General features: G+C 43.7%; 2 protein-coding genes across 2 annotated transcripts; both read right to left on the bottom strand.

Moving 5' to 3' along the window:
• Nucleotides 1–6,927: 6,927 nt before the first annotated feature.
• msrb2 (methionine sulfoxide reductase B2) lies at nucleotides 6,928–10,189 on the bottom strand (the record flags this gene model as incomplete). The annotated part of the gene is made up of 5 exons (XM_080793794.1): nucleotides 6,928–7,050; nucleotides 7,244–7,391; nucleotides 8,518–8,594; nucleotides 9,521–9,618; nucleotides 10,069–10,189. The coding sequence occupies 5 exons, from the start codon at nucleotides 10,187–10,189 to the stop codon at nucleotides 6,928–6,930; spliced, it is 567 nt and encodes a 188-aa protein (XP_080649920.1).
• Nucleotides 10,190–12,452: 2,263 nt separating this feature from the next.
• armc3 (armadillo repeat containing 3) lies at nucleotides 12,453–26,359 on the bottom strand (the record flags this gene model as incomplete). Its single annotated transcript, XM_080793793.1, has 17 exons — nucleotides 12,453–12,665; nucleotides 12,835–12,997; nucleotides 13,562–13,762; nucleotides 14,362–14,430; nucleotides 15,359–15,453; nucleotides 15,781–15,949; nucleotides 16,908–17,044; nucleotides 17,604–17,868; nucleotides 18,681–18,792; nucleotides 19,383–19,538; nucleotides 19,873–20,059; nucleotides 20,278–20,475; nucleotides 20,986–21,161; nucleotides 22,756–22,824; nucleotides 24,100–24,225; nucleotides 25,401–25,518; nucleotides 26,312–26,359. 17 exons carry the CDS (start codon nucleotides 26,357–26,359, stop codon nucleotides 12,453–12,455), a joined length of 2,502 nt encoding a protein of 833 aa, XP_080649919.1.
• Nucleotides 26,360–27,125: the final 766 nt, after the last annotated feature.

The following is a 27,125-nucleotide window of genomic DNA, read 5'->3' as shown; positions in this document are numbered from 1 at the left end:
ATGATGTCATAGTGATGTCACGAGACCTAGGCACAATATATGGGGGCTTTCCCCATGTATGGGGATGATGATGTCATAGTGATGTCACAAGACCTGGGCACAATATATGGGGGCTTTCCCCATGTATGGGGATGATGATGTCATAGTGATGTCACGAGACCTGGGCACAATATTGTGAGTAACGATTGTCAGTGACAGATTGAGTGACCTGACGTGAGTGACGTGACAAAAATGCAAGGTTTCACAGTTATCTGCGACCTTCGGTTGCAATAAGAGGTCATTTAACTTCACTTTATTCAAAAGTCAAACCACCTCGTTTTATTCTAACAACTTTTATTGTCTAAACTCTCTTTAAATGATCCTTTAGGTAAGTTAAGTCATAGAATAATCAAACATGAGGTACATCGTTGCATAGATTCAGCATGCGGTGCGTAGACAATCTGAGAGGGAAAGAAAGAACATCACACAGGAAATTATGGAGGGATTGTTGCCAGGTGACAATTTACATATAGGCATTTATCAGACTCTCTTAATCCAGAGTGATTTACAGTAAGCAAATGCACAAGGTAATACATAAAATGCATCGAAATTGTCATCTAGGATCATAGGTATACCAAAGAACCTACCATCAGTCTCAACTATATAACGACTAAAAGCACCTACCATCATTCTATCTAAACGACCATAAATGAACGACAAGCCTAATGTATACTTACCGATGACGTGGTCCTCGTCCACAGAATCACAGTAACCTAACAGACGAAGAAACCCTGTGTTATTGAAGAACTAAATCTGTTTTCATTGATTTTTACTTCTCAAGATACAAGATAGACGTAACTACATTAATTAACCCTGCATGGTGTTCATTCTGATGTAAACAAGTTTTCTGGTTATATCCAAGTAGCAGTTTTTGTATTGACCTGTACTTTCATTTGAACTGTACCCATTCTACAAACTGTGAATACAACATTTCAACCAATCAATCCCTATTTTCCACATTACATTAGTTGTGAATGCATCCAATTTCCACTATACTTTTGTGCGATGCTCTTGTATGACGAAGTATGGTAGTTTACTAAGTTATGAAAAATATAAATAAAAAGTTAAGATACATGGTTTCTGCATGAGAGCAACGATATGTGCATTTCCCCCCCTTTTTCTTCCTGTTAAATAAACACAGTACTTCACACTACAGCGTCACACAAAAGTATCAAAATAGCAGTTTTGCTACTTTTGATGTTTTTGAATTTGAATCCTGAAAAGTAGCCGCTTCGGACATATTATGAGGTTTTAACTGGCATGAAGTGGAGGCTGAAAAACAGGCAAAAGACACGAACATCTAAAAGATATTAAGCTGGGTGCCGGATCAAAAACAGTGATAATTCAACCAGTGTTGTTTTTGGCATCAAATTTTGATTTTAGTCATGGTCTCTTCAATAGTTTTCATTTAGTTTCATTCACATTTTAGTCACCTGGAATGTTTTCGTGTTAGTCTAGTTTTAGTCGACTAAATATCATAAGATTTTAGTCGACTAAATCTACAGTTGATTTAGTCGACTAAAAGTTTTTTTTGATGCCGTCGTAATAACTGTTTTTACAATTGCTGAAAATAGATCTACAAGCTCACAACACGTTGCATTAAACATACTATATGTTGGAAAGGTGACGAGCCAGTTGAGATTCATTCCTTTCTTCTCAACAGCCATCTCATACTTCTCCAGGATGGGTTCTGGTGGCGTGTTCTTTGATCTCTCTGCATATGGGAACCAAACGCTATATGCTGTTATAATAAACGGTACTATATATTCAACAATTTCAACATGAGTAATTTATAATAATGCTATGACACAACGGACCAATTCTTGGGGGGTCCTTGACATGAAAAAGTTTGAGAACCACTGCTTTACAGAATTACAGTTACGCATACATCTCTCATGTTACCCTCCCGGCCACGTCAAACCAAAGAACGGACGGATATGAGGACCTACGGTAGAACTTGACGGTGACCTTGCCCCGTCTCTGATAGTAGATGATAGCATAGGAGTTGTAGTCTGTGTCTCCAATCACTACATCAGTGTCCATCTCTGATCGCCGGCCTGGAGGTTAAGCATAACATTCAATTCAAATCACACGTGTGAAGTGAGGAGCGCCACATGACGTCACGGGGGACCATGCTGAAAAAGGGGGGGGGGTGCTTAAAGCAAACATTAAAAGTCCATAGACTTGGCTGCCATATGACGTCATGTCTGAAAGCCAGACATTGGAGGGGATAGTGCCCCTCATAAACAATTTAAGGGGGGGGAAAAGGGAAAATATGTACATTTGGAGGCGGTACAGCATTGCGTTAAACAGAGCTATGTCACATTGCAATGTTATGTTGGCAAGGGTATGAAGCTTTTTGAGACAAATGGCACCAATCTATTGCAGCCACTTTTGGGACAATTAGCAGCATTTCCCCTAAAAGTAGCAGCTCTTTTTTTGTGCAGTAGGTCTATGTCAGAGGTCCACTTAGTACGATAGTGCAGGAAACATGGGGTGCTTGTAGGTGGTCTCATCCATGGCGGCTTCACTGCAGTGGATGTGTGCGTCGTCGTTTGCGTGAGTGTCTGAGTGCTTGCACCAGGAGACTGACCTTTAATTCGTAGGCGACCTGGTGTTTTGGTTTGACTGTAGGCTTGTCGTATCTCCCAACATTGGTGATTACTGGAGGAGAGGAGAGGAGGGGGTATAGTTTGTTTTTTCTCCTACTGCGTGAGGGGAGTAGGAGTAGATCAGCTGAAAAATATGCTACTGCCAAATATTAATATGGATGTTCTAATCTGATCCATAAGCGAAAACATGCTCTCTCTCTCTCTCTCTCTCTCTCTCTCTCTCTCTCTCTCTCTCTCTCTCTCTCTCTCTCTCGTGTTTGCACCAAAAAAGGCAGCAGCCGTCAGCAGAAACTAGAAAGTGAGAGCAGCCCGTGTCCTTAAGTCATAAACCAAAGCGTTCCCCTCCCGCCGGGGAGTGGAGGGCGTTCTGTGGTTCAGTGTTGAACAACACATGGGAGTGTTTGTGTGAGAAGAGGTGTTTGGGGGTGTTTGCACATGTGGTCAAACAGATGAACCAGAGCAGAGAAACGGGCCGCCATGTTTTTGCACACTGTGGTTGTGGTTACATAGAAATGCCAATCTGGGAAGTGGGAACCCGTCGGCAAAAAAGAACAAAAACGGCGCTCTCTGCCTTTGATTTTACCTCTGGGGGCGGCACAGCATGTTGGCCCGTTTGGCAGCCCCCCTTTTCCCTGTGGGGCACCTATGTTTTCAAATACTCACTGGCGTGTTCTGGTGCTGACGGTCATGGGCTGGGTGGAGTGGAATACTCACTGGCGTGTTCTGGTACTGACATTCATGGGCTGGGTGGAGAGTGGAATACTCACTGGCGTGTTCTGGTACTGACATTCATGGGCTGGGTGGAGTGGAATACTCACTGGCGTGTTCTGGTACTGACATTCATGGGCTGGGTGGAGTGGAATACTCACTGGCGTGTTCTGGTGCTGAGATTCATGGGCTGGGTGGGTGGAGTGGAATACTCACTGGCGTGTTCTGGTGCTGACGGTCATGGGCTGGGTAGAGTGGAATACTCACTGGCGTGTTCTGGTACTGACATTCATGGGCTGGGTGGAGTGGAATACTCACTGGCGTGTTCTGGTGCTGACCTTCATGGGCTGGGTGGAGTCGACGGGAGGGCTGATGTCGATGAGTGTCGGCTCCGTCCGGGACGCGTGTTGTATCAGGCGTTGACATTTGGAGGCTGCGATGTGCAGGTACCACGTCCCTGCCATCTACAGCACATGAGGGAGGGGTGGCCATTATACTGTATATACTGTATATAGAGAGAGAGACTGCACTTTGGATAATACAAAATTTAAAACAAATGATACGTTGCCAAATAAACTTTATTTGGCAACGTATCATATTTTCTTTATTTTGTATTATCCCACGACTAAAAAAACTAAAATGTAATCCTTGGCGCTACACTCCCTCTGTCAACCTGGGGAGAGCAACGGACTGACTTCATTCAATGCACGAGGACTCCAAGCTGCTTCTTTTCACCTGACAGGCGGTGGGGGGTATAAAGTGCACTTTATACACAACTTTGAAGGTTGTTTTTGTGTTTGTTAGTTTTTTTGTGGGGACTATTAACATTACATTGGCGTGTATTGTTCATTAAACATATTGGATGAAGTAAGTAAAGAGAGAGAGAGTGAGAATCTAGATAGCGGTACATTTGAGGTGTTTGTGAAGTGGATTTGCTAGTTTATGTTTGGAAAAGGCTTATAGTTTCAGTTCACCGGTAGTTATTTTTATTTATTTTAGTGTTAGTTTTATAAAGCCTCGTTTTTGTTTTTATTTTTATTTCAGTTATATGAGATGTTTTGTCAATTCTACTTTTGGTTATTTGTTAGTTTTAGTTAACTATAATAACCACTTTACTCACTCATCAGTATCATGATCGGGAATGACAAAATCAATAAGTTATCGAGCTTAACTTCCAGTAAGGTGCTTGTTGTGGTTGTGATATCCTGGCAGACGGTAGTCAGACTCAAACTCTGCAGCTGAGCAAAGGTCAAAAAGGTCACAGAGCCCATTTGTCTCACTGTTGCAATCATGTTGTTCTAATACTGAAGCTGCGTCTAGTTGCCTGAAATATGTTCTTTCCTTGTATATGCTTTGTTTTTGTTTCATTTTTCTTCTTTTTTTTTAGCCACTTTCAAACTGGCATCTCTATTGGGTATGTCATTCAAGATAAGCCTGATCAACGGGAATTCATCATAAAGGAGGTAAAAAGGGAAAAGAAACATATACAGTGAGGGGAAAAGGGGTGGGTGGGGGATTCAGATTTTACGGGGGCCAGTTTCGAATTGCAGCCGTCCGTAGGTCCCCTTTGAGAGCGGTTTTGAAGGAGTCAAGGGATTCACATGTCTTAATGACTGTTGGTAGGGCGTTCCACATTTTGGTGGCATAGGAGTGAAAATAATTTAGTCCCTTGTTTGTGCCGAATCTGGGTTGCACTGGATTGGATTAGGTCCTAGCTGAGTGACGGTCAATCCTTGGTTCGTTATTTTCTTTGTATTTATTTTCTTCCTCTTAGGTCAAATTATTTGCAATTTTAAAAATATCTTCCATTTTATGCTGACAACTGGTCAGCTTCCACAAAGCATTTATAATCTTAATGCATTGTGAATCATCTAAACTTGAGATGATCCCTTAGTAGTCGAGTAGGACCACTGCTGGTTGATAAGAGGTATTGCCTGGAAGTCAAATGGAAACAATTTGCCTTGCCAAACACGTTCTCTGTCGTAGCTCAACAGAGACATGTTGTCTCACACCGGGACCAAATCCCGGGGTAGAACATGAAAGTAACAGATTTAGTTTTTTTATTCTCATGTCTCACCTGTTGTAGGTCTACTTCAAATGCAGGTTGTACATCATCGAGTGGCTCCGGCGGTGTCTTTTTTTTAGGTTTGGGGGGCCTGGGTCGACTTTTGGCCACCCTAGACTCTGTGTACCCCCAGAGACAAACGCACATCATCAACACCATCAACAAGAGACCCCGTACTCCAGCCATGCTAGACCTGGCAGAACCGAACCGCAATGTTCAGTCGCGTTGTCTTGGTGAATGGAGATAACCGTTTTGCTGTAGTACTCCCTTTTTGTGTAGTGGTGTCTATCACTCTGTTTGAAACATACCCACTCAGTCTCTGACGTTTCCATAAATAAATACGCACAGGCAAACATAGCTATGCAAACACAGAAACGAGACAGAGATACAACTGAAAGTCACGTGATGGAGAATGGGAGTAAACATTGAGTTATCTATTATAGGACGACCTCACCCATTTTTCATTGGCCCTCACTAATGCTCGTTATAACATGGTACCCTTTTTGTCTACTACGCCATCTGTGTCTCGGAGGAGGGCTTTGGACAGTTCAGAAACCAGCCTACCAGTGACATAACCAACAGGGAATCCAAGCTAAGAGAAACGGCAGGCTTTCTATTCCTGGAAACTTTGCATGCTATAATGGAAGCCCTTTTTCCCACGATAATACAAAACTAAATAATAAATGTGAAATCTTGTTTATGTGAAGAAAAAAAAGTGTCCACAGACCAAGTTTTACCATTTATCATGAGCATTAGTGAGGGCCAACTATGGGCATGCTGTAGTGTTGAGCTTAATTATTTGACATACCAGCAGAGCAAACTAAGTGCAAGTAAAATATATTTATTGACAAAATGTTCTGTTATTGATATCTAATAATTATGTAATGATACAATGTGACACATTCATATGTAATAATACAATGTGACATAAAGAGGATGTTCTGTTATTGAAACATGATATAAAGACAAAGAGTAGTCACAAACAGAATTCATAAAACACCTGTACCCAATAGCCAATACAAAATGTCTCCATAAGTTGCTACTTGTGACTCTAAATGAAGAGACAAAGTAAACAAATTGAGATTAATGGCAAATTCCACAAAACATCAACAGTCAAAACGTAACCACTTTCAACATGGCATCCCTATTTTGTGCATGTGGTGAACACTGAACACAAACATTTCCCAAATGTCAAAAACACTTTGGTTACTCTCAGAGTAACGGGGTCATTTGGAACCCACTCAAGGACACGTTGAGACCCACTGGTGTAGGAGAATCTTTCCAGTAAACCAACATAGCAGCACTCTGACTCTGTTTGACCAGAATGGAACAGAACATTCATTAGTATCATCGGTGGAGGAATTCAGGGAAGGGAGGGAGCCCATTGCAACTAACATGAGCAGATTGTGAGTTCTTCTGGTAGGATATGGAGGATGGGGGTGTTTTCGGACAGTCTTCTCATGGACAAGGATATACTGTATATGTGTGAAGTTCTACTTGTCTTTACTCTTTGTCTGGTTTCTTGTCCTCTCTGGGGTGGAAGTCGAGAGCGACACTGTTGATGACGAACCGCTGGCCCGTGGGGTCTGGTCCGTCGTCAAACACATGGCCCAGATGTGCGTCGCACTACACACACGCACGCACGCACACACATGAACACACGTGCACACACAGACATGCACATCATGCACATGCACAAAATAACAAATTGGGGATTGGATGGCAAATCACAACATATACATGGATGGATGTAAATAAAAAGTTTATGTTTTCTATAAAATGTGCACGTCTACTCGGTTACTCTGAGAAAACGACTCACGTTTTTGCACAGGACTTCTGTCCCGGTGCTGCCCAGGCTGTTGTCTGGTCGACGGATGACGGAGGCGTGGCTCTCGTCGCGCCCCCACGTCCCATGAGCCTCTTTAAACGACGGCCAGCCCGTCCCCGAGTCATACTTAGCCTCTGAACTATCCCCGGAGATGGAGAGATAGAGAGGGAGGGAAAAGAGAATAAATGGCTGACTGGCACTAAGAGATAACGGGTAAAAGGTTGGCGGGGAGTTTTGGTGAGTTAATAGTGTTGTTTTTCTAGGACACTCGCAGGGTCTGTAAGTAGAGTAGAGTAGAGTAGAGTGCATGTGTATATCGACCATTTACAGGTCACGCCCAGTCTACACATACGGCTACCATTAGACTGTTGAACAAGACCAGGCTGTCACCTGGCTGGACATGGACTTTACTTTCCACTGCATCGATAGGGCTATACTCCTTTTTGTCAAATGTCACACTGCTTACCGACTTGTCACTACCTCGCACCTTATATTTAACCTTGTGTGCTGTACATACTGTACCTGCTTATGCTACGTGTACTGTATAGGTATCTTTGATTGCTTTCATTACGTGTCGCTCTTTACTGTTAGATTTGTTATCCTTGCTTGCTCTCCCTGCCACCTCTCCCCTGCCACCTTTCACCCACTTCTCTTGTAATGGTCGTCGTAAAGGATAAAGAGCCACCTCCCCGACAATATGTTTATTTATTTTTGGACCACAATGCTTATATGAGACGATTTTAAGATGACCCAATGTTATTCTCCATAGAGAAACTCAAAGTGCACTCTCAATCTCAAATTGAGACCTTTGCCCTACAGTACCTTGACGTAAATCTCTCTCAAGATCTACAACTACTGTAGAGTAGACCACATGGATTAAAGCAAAATAAAATCTCAGCACTGAGTATGGCCATGTACTAACATGTGATTATGAATGAGCCTTGAAGGCTCATTCATAGTCTGGATTTTCGGTGGTGAGCTGACCACCGCTCCGGTGGTGAGGTGACCACCGCTCCGGTAGTGAGTTGACCACCGCTCCGGTGGTGAGGTGACCACCGCTCCGGTGGTGAGCTGACCACCGCGCCGGTGGTGAGGTGACCACCGGAGCTGAAATAACGTTAAGCGGTGGTGAGTAAAAACAGAGAGAATGGCTGGAGCGGTGGCGGTGGTTTGCTCTTCACCGCGGCTTGTGACGTCATGTTGTAGTTCGGTGGTCACCTCGCCACCGAAAAGCCAGACTATGAATAACGCTTAATCCGTGTTACCTGAACAGTGGGACGTTACAGCAGACACAGTGGTACATCCCCACCTCACTATGGTTCAGATAGACGCCACTGAAAGGCTGGGAACAAGCACACGCTCACACACACACACACACACACACACACACACACACATGTGCGCACACACACACAAAACACAGATGCACGCACGCACCACAATGCACACAAAGTCAGTATAGGATATATACATTACGTAGCTGCATGTGAGCCAAACTAGTATCAGAATGTTTTGAACTATTGAATGGAGCATCTCCCGTCAGTCAGTGTGTTGTCGGGCACCATATATGGTGCCCAGGTCTCGTGACATCATGTGACATCATCAGGGATGGAAATGTGGAGACCCTGATGTCATAGAAAATGCGACCTGCTGTCACAGTTAAGCCCATATATGGAGATCCCTGATGTCATCAATATTGGCCAGCAACTCTACATCTGACCTCAAACCCTTAGATCTCCATGGGTTACACAAAGTCATGTGACCAGGCTTGTGTCAATTAATGTTTTTTTTATTTTATTTTTATTTTTTTCACAGAACTGGACTTCGTCATTGCCTTACAATCATCTGCAGTGGACAGTAAGTATTACATTCACAAAAAATGGCAGTCATTTTTTATTCTATTCAAAATAATAATGTTCCAATTTCCAATGCCAAAAACACAATTAAATCGTTAATCGCAATTATTTGTGTGACAATCGTCATCTTAAATGTGTAATCGTGACAGCCATAGTGTTACAGGTTGTCACCATGAGGTCATATAAGCTGGTCATTGTATAGTTCAAAATGCCCACATGCCTTGTAAAAAATAACTTCTCTCAAAGTCCAACTGTGCCAATCCCAATGGCACAGTTGAAAGGTTTATGGTGAGGTTGAAATCTCTCTGTGGAGTTTTTATTTTATTTTTTATTTTTTTGACATTTTTCTGCAGTCCGTGTGAATTTTTTACATTGTGCTTAGAGAGAGAGAGAGAGAGAGAGAGAGACTCACCTCTTCTGTTCCCTTTTCTCTGGTGACCACAAACTGTTCTGGGGTCAGTTTCTTATGCCAGTCTGTAGTTTTGTTATATCTAGTGAGAGACTTCAAGCCTGAGCAAATAAAGGCACAAAATGAACACCCAAGTCAATTGCAGGATATTCAGTAAAATGCATTATCTCTTCCCAGCAAAACAGGCCTATGTGCTATACTGTTTTATTCATAGTTGGACTTGGCTGGTGACAGCTATGGCTGTTTGGCACCATCAACCATTCCCCCCCCCCCCAAATAATCTGCTATTACATGACAGAGAGAGAATAGAGTACAATTGCCTGTTTATCATCAAAGCTATAGGCTAAACTGTGCATTTAATCACACAATTACTGCAACTGCAATTACTAAAGAATTCCCCCGAGGTAACACAAGCAGCACAATAGCCTATACTGCCCTACTCTTTACAGATGAGTTGACTTTGACTTGCACTTGCAGCCTGAGGCGAATGGTGTCCACTGACTCCACACACAGACACAGAAAATATGGCAACACTATACCATTCCATTTACCTTGACTTGTGGAGACAGGGCAGATGCACACTACTGGAATTCTCTTTGGTAATAAGAGCACAGACTTGGCTGTGGCTCGCTGAGAAATAACGCGGGAGACACGGGCGATGAAACGAGACATGTTGTCTTTTTTCCTTCTGCTGCTGCTGCGGTTCCACTGCGTTAAGAGTGAGAGAGTGAGTGGACCCACTGATCTGAGACAATCTCAGCCTTTATGACGGCCGGCTGCTCCGGTCTTTTCTTGTCTGTTCTGGACTGCAGTGTGTGTGTGTGTGTGTGTGTGTGTGTGTGTGTGTGTGTGTGTGTGTGTGTGTGTGTGTGTGTGTGTGTGTGTGTGTGTGTGTGTGTGTGTGTGTGTGTGTGTGTGTGTGTGTGTGTGTGTGTGTGTGTGTGTGTGTGTGTGTGCGCGTGTGTGTGCATGCGTGCAGCAGTGGTATGATTGATAATCATACCATCCATGACCATTATGTAGGTCACGCCTGTTGATAAGAAGACTACTAGATAGCGGCCTACTGAGCGGATGTTTATTGCTGGACAATGAAGGCTACTAGCCTACTACTATACTAGTGCACATTTATTACTGACCGGGGTGGGGGTGGGGGGAGAGAGATTTACAGTAAGCAAGAACAAAAACATGGTAATACATCAAATCTATTGATAAATGTGTGTATTCTCTGTGTTCATGTCAATGTTCGAGTTTGTCCATGTGTTCAAATATAATGTCTATGTATTTGCCAGTACAGAGAATCACTGAGTTTACTTATTTATATTCATAATTATAAATGTTTCCCTTAAAAAAAACTGCAATCGCCATGAATGAACCAATGGCGTCCATGTATCGTATCATCAACCACGTACGGTGATACACATCATGCCGTAACGTTACACCCCCATAACATTTCCAGCCTTTGTAAACGGCATGTTTTGAGGGCTAAACGGCACATAATATGTAACCTGCTCTGACTTGCATGCAGACTTTGGCTCTGCCTTGCACATTACTGTTTGCCCTGCGTGGCCTGACCTATAGCCTGCTGTCGGCAGTTACAACGTGGAGCAGCATAGCTGCAATGTTTCATTAACCCTTAAGACCTGAGGCCCATTCTACAAAATGCCTTCGTTCTAAATCAGTGTCTTTCAAACTCTTTTGTGGCAAGGCAAGGAGGACCCCTAAATTGATGAATTTGAACGATCACATCAAAATCACGATGTAGTGATTATCTTGAACAAACATTAGCCGCTTGGCTGGGCACAGATTCATCGTTTTTGACTCTTGAACAATGTCCAAACTTCAACCGCCGTCGTTGGGTGATGTTCCCATTCATTGTGTTAAACAGTCAGGAACTAACAGCATAGTTTTGTTAAATGCATAAATGTTGACGATAAAAACCATATGATCTCTCCCAGAGTGCCCATGCCATCCATCAACCAGCTTGTTGCACCTGTGTCCCTTATCTTATCTCATTACCTGCGGCACAGCCCCCCCCCGGTCCCCCCACGGTGATCCCGCCCACAACTGGCCAAAGGCACATATACTTTACAATAGGTGGAATGGGCTCTATGCATATTATACACACAGGCTACCGATGATACTAATGAAGGCTCTGTTCCATTCTGGTCAAACAGAAACAGTGACAGTGTTAATGATACTAATGAAGGCTCTGTTCCATTCTGGTCAAACAGAGACAGTGACAGTGTTAATGATACTAATGAAGGCTCTGTTCCATTCTGGTCAAACAGAGTCAGTGTTAATGATACTAATGAAGGCTCTGAGTCTGTTCCATTCTGGTCAAACAGAGTCAGGGTGCTGATATTGTGCATGTTGGCTCACTGGAAAGTGGAAACATTCTGCTATAGTGGCTCCAAATGTCTGTAACTCTTAGTGGACCTTGAAATTAAAAGGTTTGAGAACCACTGTGAATTTGTATCGTCTGTAACACATGTGAAGGAAGTAAGGAATTGGCCCTGAAGTAGGACAAGTTATTCTGTGTGCATGGAATGCATTCATGCATTCATTTAGACCTGACGTCTTCTAAATTCTGACAGTTTTCTGAAATACCTCATGTTTTTTCTGTATCAGTGGTGCTCCATATTTCATGTCAAGGACCCCAAGAATTATATGTAATTGGCCGCCAACCCCCATTTGAAAATATGTTATTCCAGGAACCCGTCAGAAGCAAAGATTTGAGTGAAAAACGTTCGCTCTGAAAGAATATATATTCAAAGATTTGCACTATATTTTTCCAAAAATAGCAGACCTACAAGCTCTCGGTGCCGCGCTATGAGCTTGTAGATCTGATATTTTTTAATAGCTAAAGTATAACATAATGAAACACCAAAATGGGTTAATAGCATTTAGCCATCCACATCGTGACATTATTCCAGATCTATATAGTCTGGTACTGTGAGGCAGCTGGCGTGCTGGACTTCAGCAGTCTCCCAGGCTGGTGCATGAGGTCCACTATGTAGGCAGTGAGCGGTGGGCTGCGGCGCCCACGCATGTGGGGGGTCCCCTCATCAGGGAGCAGAACCTCGTTCCAAGCCCGGTTGTACTCGCCTCGGACCAAAGTACAGCTCAGTCCAACACGGTCAGACAGACACTGAGAGGTACCAGAGAGAGAGAGAGAGACAGAGAGAGAGAGACAGAGAGAAAGAGGAACTCAGATCATGGAAGGAACACTGTGGAGTCTTATTGAGTGAATATTAATAAATTCATTATCATTAACATACTCTACCATACAGATTGGACACCATGCAGTCAGGGTGTACCTTGTAGAGCAGAGCCCTGTGGCAGTAGATGCCTCTGCAGACGCGACCCAGGGGGATGGCATTGGAGCGCAGCTCGGCCTTCAGCTGGCTGAGGTGGAGCTCCCAGGAGAACTGGTGCCACCTCTCCGCCTCCACTGCCCCGCCCATGGCCTCGCTCACCAGCCTGTGATGACCAATCACACGCGAGGTATAGCTTACTGACAGTCAGACAGCCTGGGCACACTTGAACTTGTGTTGTTCTTGCTTACTGTAAATCACTCTGAGAGCGTCTGTAAAAATGCCTAAATTGTAAACTGTAATCACTCACAAGCTAGAGGCTTACACATGAAGCCTAGTATTCTGGGGTGAATATTCAGCGAAACGCCTGGCTCTGCAAGGTCGTTGTGAGCAGGTCATCTATTTTCGGGGAAGATTCAGTGTAGAGTTGCGTCTTCCCCAAGGGCACTGACTGCCAAGGACGACTTTGAGGACTTTATTTAAATTTTTATATATTGGATCGCTAATTTCACCATTGTCTGGATAGCTTTCAGTTACTAGGCGATGGATTAACCGGAAATGGTCCGTCAGTGGAAAGAGTTCCCCTCCGTCCACTTCAATGTTAACTGAAAACTTTACACCATTGGATTATTTTCCCAGATTGACTTTGTCGTCTCATTATCAGTACAGTGTCGCTGCATGGCAAAATGAACACTGACTGGTGGTCATTCATTCAGGCCATGCGTGTCACCTGGCTAAGGCAGCGCACGCTCCACCCTGGTCACCCAGGGGGAGGATGGACGCGCTGGCCTGGGCGCAGAGTGCCTGGAACGAGGGGTCAAAGGGCACGCTCCACGGCTTCTCCGTGGAGGCCTCGTTCTCCTGCTGCTGTTTGATGTCGCTCTCATCTTTACGCTTGTCCTCGTCCCGACGCCCTCTGCTCTTCCCTCGGCTGCAGAGAGAGAGAGAGAGAGAGAGAGAGAGAGAGTCTTTTGACATATTGTTTTATATTTATTGATTACGTTTCATAACGCTGTGCTGCATGTGTCTATATTACTCTGGTTGCCGCCGTGCGACGGAAGTATAGGCTAAACAGGACAGAAAGGGAAGTGAAAAGTCTGCTGGCTTTGATGTCTCATGGGAACAGATTTTTTTAGAATCCATTTAACTCAGATTCTTTTTCCAGGCTGCGTTTTTGATCAAAACAAGCTTGATTTGCGGCTCATAACTAAAGCGCTTATGATCGCCGGTTAGAAAATTTATGTTTTGGGTGAATTAAATAACATTCACAGGACTCATTACATATTTTATTTTACACTTCCGAGTGAAACGGCTTTCAAAATAAGACGTTTTTTCCGTTGGTATGAATGGTGTCAGTGCTCGAGTATAAACTCAGCCCCTCGATGGTGGTGATGGCGGCGAATGAGTGTTGGCACAAAAAAACGTTTGAGTAGCACTGCTGTGCTAGGGTCCATGCATGTGGCTAAACTCCCACCAAGCCTCACACATCCACACACACACACACACACACACACACACACACACACACACCTTGGGGTCTTGGAGCGCGTGCTGGGGGGGCTGTCCGGCCGGGCCTCTGAAGGGTCCACGACGTGCACCCTGGAGGAACGCAACAGTCACGTGCGTTAATTGGCTTTATGAAACACAAAACAACATGCATGTATAATATTATGTTGCGTGTGCGTGTGCGGAGAGAGAGGGAGAGAATTGTCTTTTGTGTGTGTGTGTGTGTGTGTGTGTGTGTGTGTGTGTGTGTGTGTGTGTGTGTGTGTGTGTGTGTGTGTGTGTGTGTGTGTGTGTGTGTGTGTGTGTGTGTGTGTGTGTGTGTGTGTGTGTGTGTGCGCGCGCGCGTTTGTGTGTACTGTGTAGTACAACAAAATGAGGTGTGAATGAGGCTCCCCTCAGGGGACACACTTGTCTCTTTGGTTGGTGAACATAATTAATCTAAATGCTAAAAGCTTGGACAGGAACACAAGCGATCGTGCATGGCTCTCTGTGCACTGCATAAATGTGTGTGTGTGTGTGTGTGTGTGTGTGTGTGTGTGTCTTTTATGAGTGTGTGTGCGTGTGAAAGTAACACAAAGGCTCTTTAGCTGTGGGTCCGTGTGGTCCCTGGCTTGGAGGAATGGGCTCGCTTGTGGGCCTAAAAATTATTTTTGGGGGGGGGGTCCTCAGATGAATAGTTTGTTTGTGAATCTTTGTTTTCTCAACCAACTGTAAACAAACCACATGCAGTATACATACTGTAGGTGTATAGGGCACAGGGTATCTGCACATTTGTGTGTGTTGGGTCTGAGAGAGCCTGAATTTTCATTTTGTTTCACTTCATTATTAATGAGCGTGGCTATAGCGATTCAGGGCTGGAGCCCTGAGGCAAGGTCTGACATCAAACGGTGGATCCATCCGTGGCCCAAATGCCAAGTAAATAATGGACCTTGATATGAAAAGGGTTGAAACTGACTTAAATGATGAAATGCAACAACGTGTCATCCTGACATTCACTGATGTGTGCTCAAGGCGCTCGTACTCTGCTGCTGCGTTGACGAAAATGACCGGCCGCCACTGGTCGACCGGCTGACTGGACAGCTCCTCTAGAGAGAGAACCTTCTGACCCGCACGGACCTGACCACAGACAGACAGACAGACAGACAGACTGTGGTTCATTCACATCAGTAATGTTTAATATCCCAGCCAATGGCAATGCTGGTGAAATATCTTTGGTGTCACTCTGTTTGCGATAGTATAATAAGGGCAACAAACTGTAATCCCATTGGGAACAAAGACAATAAGTCATAATAACCATAATAAACCAAACCATAATGACATTTCATTATATTGGCTTGCTGTAATATTTAGTTTTAGGTGATTCTGTTGTGGAAACTCTCTCTGGTGCTCTCTCTCTCACTCTCTCTCTCTCTCTCTCTCACACACACACACACACACACACACCTGTCCAGCGTCGTAGAAGCCGTCGGAGGTGATGTCTGTGGAGGCCAGCCGGCCGGTCAGGCTGTATTTGACGGACAGGTTGGAGTCCAGTAACCGTAGCAACGCCGTCTCGCTGAACCGGCTCCGTCGATTCAGCGACTGGTTGATCTCCTGCAGCCGTTCCAAGGCTCTGACGACGTCATGTGACGCAAAATAAACAAAACAAACCAGGGGTGGAGAAAATACTCACACTTTAAGTCAGTGGTTTTCAAAGTGGTCATTGAGGGGGTTCGAGGTGGTCCCCCCAGCAAAATGATGGAGAGTTGATAACCAAATGGACCCTTAATAGATGTTTAACTCTCAAGAGTTAAATTGTTAAACATCTGCATTACTTAATTTACTCTACTAGACAATTAGAGGATTTAGGCCTAGAAGAATTGTTATTTTGATCGTTTGCCTGCCTGTTATCTCTCCTAATGGTACCAATACAGCAAGTTTTGGGTTTGAGGGGCTAAATCTCATCAAATGGTGGTTCGTGGCTCAAGTAAAAGTCTTGAATTCAAAACTTGCTTGAGTAAAAGCACTAAAGTATTGGCATAAAAATATACTTAAAGTACCAAAAGTCATGTGGAATGTCCCATTCGCGAGTTTTCAAGATGTATATAAATCTGTATATTTTCACTAGTTTGCTTCCTGGGGAGACATCACATTTCTCTTTAGGGTCAAGTAAGGTTTGGATACTGTGTTTTACCGCCATCTACTGGCTGCTCAGCAAACTGCACTGCTGGCAAATAAATTGCACTGTTGCTGGGCAGTGGGCACTCAATCTAGTATTCTAGAATCTCATGACCTTTAGTTTAGATTTGAGGTGGTTCCAGGGGGGGGGGGGGGGGGTCTCCAACTAAATGTACAATACAGCATCACAATAATGTTAACCCCTCTATCCATATAGAGCAGCTATTCAAAAATAACAGATATACAAACTCACAGCGTGGCACTTTGGGCAATTTTCTCAAGGTTTTTAATACATTTGAAAATTTCCCTCCACGTTTCGAGTTTGTGGATCTGCTACTTTTGATGCTTTTGTGTGATACTCTAGTAAAGCAGGGCATTAATTTACTAAATGAATTGTGACATTATTCTCTCACCCATGTCTCCACATCTCCACTGCAGTAAGCTCGTCGTTGGCGCAGACACTGACGGCCCAGCAGGCATTGCAACGCACCTCCGCGTGACTGGAGCGGAGCAGATTGACCAATGGAGGGATGGCGCCGGCACTTCTCAGCTTAACGCGCCACAAAAGATAAGACCGTTAAAATCTGAAATCATTACATCATTTGATTCCACTGATACCGTTTTGTATACCGTTGTTCGATAGAGCCTTAAAAATAGCTTTAAAATAGAAGTTCAGGATTATGATTTAGAGTGAATTATCTTTTATTCTTTTCTTTATTTTGCTGCAGATACCGGGGGTTTTCTATGGATTATTGGATTGTAAAGGATCACCCGTTGGCTTCCGTGTGCGGTTATACGTTATGTTTAGTAATTTCTGATTATTGGGACGTCGGACTGCAACACAATGCACCCACAATAAGTATTGTTCATCAGCCTATTCCTTTTTTCTGTCATTGAATGTGTGGATTCTGTTGGGGGTGGGGGTGGGGGTCGAGGGATATGTATATCGTCCAAAAGTGTTGGTAAAGTAAATTGGGTTTTATGATCAAAAGAAGAACATTATAATGGTGTGGAAAATAAAAGAAAGTCTAATATTTGCCACGGACACATCTGTCTGTGTACGGACATATTGATTGATGACACACACACACACACACACACACACACACCTGTGTCCTGGCCTCTGCATTGCTGGCCAGTGCGGCCAGGCACTGCGTCACTGGGACCAGCACGTCGGTGTTCCCAGAACGCAGCGGCTCCACCAGGGCCCGGACGACGGCGCCGCCGTGCGACAGGATGTGACCTCGCAGGGCTTCCTGTACGGCCATGTTGGCGAGGGCGGTGGCGGCGTGGACCACCGACCCGGGAGGGGAGGAGCCGCCGTCGCTGAGCAGCCGTACGAGAGGCTTGATCCCGTCTGCCTCGTGCACTGCACTGGAAAACCACACACACACACACACACACACACACACACACACACACACACACACACTGATGTGAGCACTGGAGGATTCATGTTTAGGATTCATGCTTCATTACCTTTAGTCTGTAATGACCCATGAATCCTAAAACATCTACTGGAAAACAATCAATGTTTAGAGATTGTATAGACCGGTCACAAATGGCTCTACAGCTGTGGCTGTACAGTATAAACTGTACAGTATAAACAAGGACCGTTGCTAAGGCTAATTTCACACTCGTTTCTAAACGCATGTTTATTTTTGTCGTCTTTAGCACGGAGGGCATCGTTTACTTTTCATGTTTTCTGATCGACAGAATAAAAAAGGAGAAGAAGGGACATTGCACAGTAATGCCCCGTCAGCACAGGGAGAGAGCGTTCCGAATAGGGATGGGCAAAATAATCCATTCAGGGATATAACCCGAATTTTAATGGCACGATATTAACCCATTTTGACCTGAGATCAGATTTAAAAAAATGTATTCTATATCAGTTTTCTGACAGTTTTCTGAAAAAGCTATGTTTCTATGTCAGTCGTTCTTCGATTTTCTTCAAAAATAGCAGACCTCGCGCGCGCTATGAGCTTGTAGATATGCTATTTTTCAATAGCTTAAAGCATAACATAATGCTAACACCAAAAGGGGTTAAAATTGGATCGACAAGTTCAGAATCGATTTTTATTCATGTACGGCATTTATTTATTTTTATTTATTTATACTTTTTCACGTCAGAAAGACTAGTTTTTGATATAGTAGAGTCACTCAAAGGTCACTCAAAGGTCACTCACAGGGCGTTGGGCTGGTGGTCGTGTGTGAGGTTGGACAGGGCGTGGCCTGCTGCCTCTCTCACCTCTGCACTATCACTGTTGCTTAGCAACCGTACCACTGCAGGGATGCAACCTGAAACACGCACACACACGTACTGATGTGAGCACTGGAGTTGTGTGATTCATTTGTTCCTGTGCACTCATTAGTGCGCCATGTGCACGTTTATTGCTGTAGTATATGGCCTGCTGTGTGATAGATAGATAGAGTTTTTATTAAAGTGTCCTACATCATAAGATGCCCAGCCCGCACGGGCTTACAAGACACTCACAAAATTGTACATGTATAATAATACATATACACAAATAGACAGTTACTCATGGATACATCGTTCTCCAACGTAACTGCCATGCCTTCTCTATGAATTTTCCAAAAACAAAAACTTCATTACTGAACAACCAATTTAACATAAAACACTCAGACATCCAAAACAGATCTGGGTTCTTATCCTGAATTTTTTCAAATAAAACGTTTCTTAAATCATGGTATAGTGGACAATAGAAAACAAAATGAAACTCATCCTCCTGTGTGTGTGTGTGTGTGTGTGTGTGTGTGTGTGTGTGTGTGTGTGTGTGTGTGTGTGTGTGTGTGTGTGTGTGTGTGTGTGTGTGTGTGTGTGTGTGTGTGTGTGTGTGTGTGTGTGTGTGTGTGTGTGTGTTTCTGACCCAGTTCTCTGAAGGTGTCCTTGCTGGACAGATGGAGACTCATTTCGGCCACGGCGCGGCAGGCGGCCATCTTGACGCCGTCCCCCCCGTCAGCAGACAGAAGCTCCACCAGGGCCTCCTCCACGCCCTGCTCATGGAGCAACGTCCGCTTCTCCGCTGCAACGCATCACACACGCAACGTACGCGCACGCACACACACGCACGCGCGCGCACACACACACACACACACATGATTTGAGAGTACTCTGAGGGAATGAAACTGGAACTTTTTTGCTATATTTTAATTCAAATCCTGAAAAAAATCCTACATATATAGACTTAAAGTGTAATTAAAGCGTGTCTTGTTTGGAATTTCAACAGCTGAAATATATATATATATATATATATATAGTCGGCAAAACCGGCCATGATGCTAATTGGCCCAGTCAAAATTTTAATCCATGCTCTGAAGGCGTATTTTTTGCGTGCGTGCGTGTGTGTTTTTGCTCACGGCTCTGTGCGGTGCGGGCGATGCATTTGACAGCGTTGGCGCGGACCTCTGGCGCGGTGGTCGGCGACAGGACGAAGCGCATCAGCGCGCTCACGCCTGCCACCTTGTGGATGAAGCGGAGACTCTCGCCGTCCTCCATGCAGTTGCACACCACCTGCAAGGCCTCCGCATGGAGCTCACTGAAGTCCTGCTGGCACAGACAGAGGCAGCGGTGGGGAAAAGCACTCAAAGGTTTTACCTAAGTAAAAGTATAGGCTATCAAAAGCAATATAGAAATACTCTGTTACAACTTACTTAAGTAAAAGTCCGGAATTCAAATGCACTTGAGTAAAAGTACAAAGGTATTGGCATCAAAATGTAGTTCAAGTATACCAAAAAGTACTCAATCAATCAAAAAACAATAACCTTGTTATTGAGGAACTCCATGAGTCTCTCGAAGCCCCGCTGGTCTCTGAAGACGGCGCGCGCGTCTCTCTGGGCAGCGGTGAGGGCGTCCAGGGTGTTCAGGGCCAGGCGCTGGATGTCGGGGTAGTCTGAGGTCACCATGGTCAGCAGTGGAGGGACCCCGTCCAGCTCCTGGACCCCCTGGCGACTGGGCTGGTCCTGGACATCGTCATAGCAGACAAACCTCTTATCTCCATAATTATTTACACTTTTCTCGTAAATGAACGCCCTACTCGATCACACAACCAATGCCGCACGAAAGCATCAAAAGTATCAAAAGTATCAGATCCGCAACCTCGAAGCTAATTGTCGGTTTGCTAGTTTTGCTGCTTTTGAATTTCAACCCTGAAAAAATGTCAGGTCTTCTGATATCACCACATTAATTATCTCCATATTTTAACTTGTGGATCTGCTCATTTTGATACTTTTGAATTTGAATCCTGAAAAGTAACATGTCAGGTTTTCTGATATCGCCACATTAATGATCTCCATATTTTAACTCGTGGATCTGCTCATTTTGATACTTTTGAATTTGAATCCTGAAAAGGAAAGGTTTTGGACATATGCGGTAATTTCCACCCGAGAGAGCCTTTTTGTTGGTTTGTTTTTCGTCATTGGGTTGATTCCACATGTTGTGTATATATATACATTATGCATGTTGAATCACACCTGAACCATGTTGAAGATGGTCTCCAGTGTGTTCTTCTTGACGTCAGGGTCTGGGCTGGACAGGAGATGGATCAGAGGAGGCAGCCCCTTACTGTCAAAGATCTTCACCTTGCAGTCAAAGTCCACGGACAGAGATGCCAGGCAGAGAGTAGCAAACTCCTGTACGACTGAGTCCTCTGAAACAGAAAGAGATGCCAAGCAGAGAGTAGCAAACTCCTGTACGACTGACTCCTCTGAAACAGAAAGATCAGAGATGCCAGGCAGAGAGTAGCAAACTCCTGAACGACTGAGTCCTCTAAAGAAGAAAAATCACAACCCGTGTGAACTGATCGAGCGGTGCAACTACCAGTATATACTATTATTGTTATAGTTACTGTGTGTGTGTGTGTGTGTGTGTGTGTGTGTGTGTGTGTGTGTGTGTGTGTGTGTGTGTGTGGGGGGGGGGGGGGGGGGATTACAAGCACAGTTGTAATGACCCCTCCTGCAACCCCTATCAGCATGCTGCAGGGGTCAATAGGTCGTACTAGGACATAGGGACATACTAGAATGAATAAAGAGGATGGTGCACGGCCTAGGCTCCTGCGGGAGGTTTGCACATGCTCAGTGTAAACAGGAACTGCGATGATGGTGTTCCAGCAGAGGTGCTAGATAGAAAGCTCATAACTTGTGATGTAAATAATGAGATCCAGAACAGTTGAGAATTAAACAGCAGCCACCCTTCCCTTTTCAAATGTTTTGTATCATCCACAGCACTTGAATGAACAGTATCCATGTTCCTTTGTCATTTCACAAAAATGCGACACTCTATACTCTATAGGGACATGTACAGACCATACACACATGCTGTTCATTGGAGACGGTGTGCAGACTGTGCACCGCTCAAAAACAAAACCCACAATGACACAAAACTGAAAACAAACTAAAGAGCATGCCTCCCCAGGCCTAATTGATTGACAGCCAGAGCATGTCATTCCATTCCTTGGTGATTGTGATTTTTTTTACCAGGTTATATGAGAGCCACAGCAGAGAGAGAACAATGCCATAAGGAACTGAGAAGCGGTTTTGTACACCAATGCAGTAATGGATGAAGTTTAAGTAAAATATGCAAATGTGTGTGGTGTGGATCGATCAGTACAGGTTTTGTTGACTATCGTTAAAACGTTTGGAGCCGACAAAAGAGCCACTTCAGAAGGCTTTTTAACTTTTTCACCAGAAGAGTGCCTTGGTTTAATCATACTCATACAGCACAAGAAGGTAGATGTGTCTAATTTATTCATTAAACACATATTACCATATTTCATATTACCATTGATCATGCCTGCTTCTCAGGGGATACATTGAATCTTGACTCAAAATGTGTGTCAGATCCTGTGTCTAGGTGAGACACGACCTTTGGCACAAACTAAATGTTTCAATAGAAGAGCATCTAAACCAGGGGTGCCCAAAAGGTAGATCTACCAGTAGATCACAAAGGCTGTGCAGGTAGATCACTTGATTGATTGACATAAAAAATGACGTATTAAGCCACCATGGAATATTTGTTTTCAAGAGTGTTGAGCACAAACATCAGTAGCATTACAAAGTTAGACATAAAAAAACTATTTCCATTTCGCCCCCTCAGGTACATTTGTTTTTACCATTTTCAGCAATGAGATCATACTTCTTTGTGGGTAGATCTTGTTGAGCTGGTCATTTTTAAAGTAGCTCTTAAGTAAAAAAAAAAAGTCTGGGCACCCCTGATCTAAACACACACTGAGGACCACGACGTACCTTCAGGTGACAGTTTATCAATGATTGACGGGATGACGTCTAGCTTCTTTAGAGCATTTGTTACATCACCTGAAGCAGAAACAAAGGTGAAATGACATAATATTAACATTCAGTCTGTTTTACTCTGACTGGCGTGTGGCTGTCCAGCCAACTAACCAACCAGTACATCAAATCATCAGTCACTATACAGTTAAACCACTGGCCTTGTGGTTTGATTGTCCGCCATGGGACTGGGAGGTTGGGGTTCGATCCCTGGCCGGGTCATACCAAAGACTCTGGATAATGGGACCCAGTGCCTCCCTGCTTGACACTCAGCATCAAGGGTTGGATCGGGGACGGGTAAGTCCCTGCAACATAGCGTCATGTCCAGGGGGTGTACATGTACTTGTACATCAAGCTGCCTCGACACGCTAAGGAAACAGGAGATATAGGCTCCTGCCTACTGTATATGGGCCTCATGGCTCGGCAAGACTTACTTATCTCAAAGTGGGGTCTTGGGACCCCCAGGGTTCCTTGAGAGGGTTCCAGGGGGTCCCCATGGCTAAATGTGTTAAAGGTACACTTGAAGTTCAAATCGAACTAAGAGCTCTGTTTGCTTTCCCCCCTCCCCTCAAAAAAACAAACAAACAAAATAAACACAACCCTGCAAAGGATGTTTGATAGAGGCTAAAATATTTATATAGGCTACATATATTTAAAAAATAGGCTAAATGTTACCTATTGCACCTAGCATGCATCACAATCATTTTAACCACTTTATTTTTCTGTAATCTCTATAATTTAGCTCCATTTTGGGTTATCATTATTGTGATGCCCCACACATTCTGTAATAACTACACACGCAGTTATGAGTAGTGGATGTGCCTGCCTAACTGTCACCCTGTAGGTGAGCCTGGGTGGGGCACTGGCCTGATGGCTAATGGGAGAGCACCTGGGCCCGGTGTCTCCCAGAGGCTATAAATACAATGCTCCGAGTCCTGCCACTTGAGATGAGAGATCCAGTGGAGGCAGACCTGCTGCCTCCACTCCCTGCTTTAGCCTCCATGCCTCCTTTCAGTTAAGTTTGATTATCCTTTCCATCCACACACGCACCACACCATGTAGTATCACACATCCATACACTACACTCACACCACTGACCATACTGACTAGTACACACCCCATAGGATCTGTATAGTTTTGTTCAGTAATGCGCAGTTCCTCTTTAGTTCCTCCTGTTATAGGCTTATTATTTGAATAAACTTATGTTGTTCAACTTTTCGACTGTCTCCTGCTCCTGATGTTATAGCATGAGCCAGCTATGACAATATTGACATACAGTATAGGGCGATATGTCTCACGCACCGTTGGTGGCCATGATGCCCAGCGCCATGACAGCGTTGCGTCTGACCAGCTTGTCCTGGTGGGTGACCAGCTCACAGAGGGGCTTCAAAGCCCCCAGGCCCAGCAGACACAGCTTGTTCTCATCTCCTGCCACCGGGGGGAGACAGACAGCCGTGAATGTATTTTAAAAGCATGGATGGACAGGAAAGGCATGTGTGTGACCTTGTGGTATAGTGGTGTTGTAGTGCAGTATACCGTTATGTAGCATGTATTGTAGGCCATTGGTTCTCAAAGTGTGTGTGTGTGTGGGAGGGGGGGGTAACCATATTTTATACTTCAGCTATTCAAAAATAGCAGATATACAATTTAGGCATTTAGCAGATATGCTTTTAATCCAGAGCGATTTACAGTAAGCGAGAACAACACATCGTAATACATCAAATACATACAAAATCACACTATATATGGGGTAGGCCTACACACTAGCACTGGGCATATAGGAGGGGCTAGAGCCCCTAAAAAATATAGTCATCAATAATCATAAACAAGCTAAGAACCTATAACATCTGTCTAACAGTAGTATATCTGTACAGTGAAACTGAGACTGTATAGACACTTTAGAGTGCTATGTCTACATGAAATGCTATCTAAATTAGAGTACTATGTCTACATTAAATGCTATCTAAATTAGAGTACTATGTCTACATGAAATGCTATCTAAATTAGAGTACTATGTCTACATGAAATGCTATCTAAATTAGAGTACTATGTCTACATGAAATGCTATCTAAATTAGAGTGCTATGTCTACATAAAATGCTATCAAGTTGAGCCTTTTCATACGCCTGTATAAGGTCGTAGAGGCTAGGGCAATTGGCAGTGCAACTGCAAGTGCTACATGGGCTAAGGTGGAGAGAAGAGGTGGTGCAGTGATGCAGTCTGCATATGCAATCTGTAGGCTCATAGCGCAACATGAAGAGCTTACTGTATATAGTTCTGCTATTTCTTTTGAAAGATTGTGAAAATGTGCCCAAAATCTTTGAATATAGATTTTTAAAGCGAACATTTTAACTCTAATAACTTTGCTATAGTGCATGGGGGTCCCTCCACCCCGGCACATCACAAGTTTTCAAATAGGGGTCTATAGCAGCCAAGTACATATCAATTAGGAGGAAAAGGTGTGTGTGTGTGTGTGTGTGTGTGTGTGTGTGTGTGTGTGTGTGTGTGTGTGTGTGTGTGTGTGTGTGTGACACTGTGTGTGTGTGTGTGTGTGTGTGTGTGTGTGTGTGGGGGGGGGGGGGGTTGCAGTAATATGTTGTATACCTTTCTCTGCAAACGTATAGATTGCATCACAGGCCTTGATGAGGACGTCCTCCTCGGGAGAGCTCAGCATCAACACCACGGTGGCTGGCTTCTTACTCTCGATGGGCAGCGGGTCAAACTGTGGGAGCACAGAGACGCTTAATGCTTATCATACGTCAATTCAAGTATTACAGGTCAATTAACACATTTTGGGGTGGGAGCCCCTTTTGGTGTTTAAAACATTATGTTATACTTTAGCTATTGAAAAATATATTATACATCTCAGAGGCAAATATTGTACTTTTCACTCCACTTATAGTTTCTCTCTCTTATAGGCTAGATTTAGATTATTATTACAAAACATACTGCAGCCCTATATACATACACTTGGGCTATTTGAAAATAGCTGCTCTACAAGTAGCTAGATCTGATATTTTCAAAGGATCTGTATGGGACATTCTGCACAAATTAATAAAATATGTCAAAACTTTTGTACTTTGTAATTTAATTTTAAAATGACAGATTTTTTACTTCTACTTGTTTATAGTTTTACTTAGCGGTAAGTAAAAAACATTTGAGTAGGCCTTGAAGCCACTGACACACTGAGATCAGTAAAAAACATTTGAGTATAGGCCTTGAAGCCACTGACACACTGAGATCAGTAAAAAACATTTGAGTATAGGCCTTGAAGCCACTGACACACTGAGATCAGTAAAAAACATTTGAGTAGACCTTGAAGCCACTGACACACTGAGATCAGTAAAAAACATTTGAGTAGGCCTTGAAGCCACTGACACACTGAGATCAGTAAAAAACATTTGAGTAGGCCTTGAAGCCACTGACACACTGAGATCAGTAAAAAACATTTGAGTAGGCCTTGAAGCCACTGACACACTGAGATCAAGAGGTTATCAGTCATCTGAGGCACTTACTGTGTCCTTGCACAGGGCATCATTCTCTTTCTTCACTTTCTTTCCCATTCTGAAACAAAGTGAGATATCACAGGGAGAGCTGCTGAGTTATTGTAGAGGGCAGGGCACCTGCATGGGCACCATATTCTTGATATGTATTCAGCATGTGTTATATTAAATAGGGATCTGTTGGGTAATCATTTTTTAAAAATTGCATTAAGGCATAATGTTTTTACAAATGCAACACATTGCCACAACACATGTGGATTAGCCATGCAGTCACTATACGAGAAGTTGGAGGGTTGTGCCTCCAATGCATGTTCAAAATAAATCATCCATGCAAGGGTACTTTTTATTAGCCTATATTTCCGACCATTTTCCAAAGCATATGGCTATTCTTTATTTTTGTTACATTTGGGGATCAAATAGGCTCCAATTTATCATTTCTCAATTCAATGTGCTTTACAAAGTAGGCCTACTAAACGTAGCCTACAAAGGAAACACAAATTATACAATGGCGGCTGAATAACACCACAAAATAACTTAAGTGCAAAATAATACACCAGAGGGTAGAGAAAAGAGGAATTGGCACACGCGAGACAGAGGCTATTCATTGCATTGCAATGTGATGGAAACAAGTGGGCTAGAATTCAGGCTTAATTCTTGGCTTGTCAATGTCTGTTAACTTCAATTAGGCTACTTTAATCCAGCTAAGCTAAAAATATCACTTCTGTCAGGAAATGTTTTAGTCAATCCGTTTGTGTTTGTAGGCTATTAATAGCTAGAACCGGCATGCATCACATCAATTCGAAAGAAAAAAATACTGACATTATTA

The sequence above is a fragment of the Protomyctophum bolini genome, assembly GCF_963924005.1.
Source record: "Protomyctophum bolini genome assembly, chromosome: 21".
Classification (NCBI taxonomy): Eukaryota; Metazoa; Chordata; class Actinopteri; order Myctophiformes; family Myctophidae; genus Protomyctophum; species Protomyctophum bolini.
Note: the sequence above shows the minus strand (reverse complement) of the source record. Positions and strands in the feature narration are given on the sequence as shown.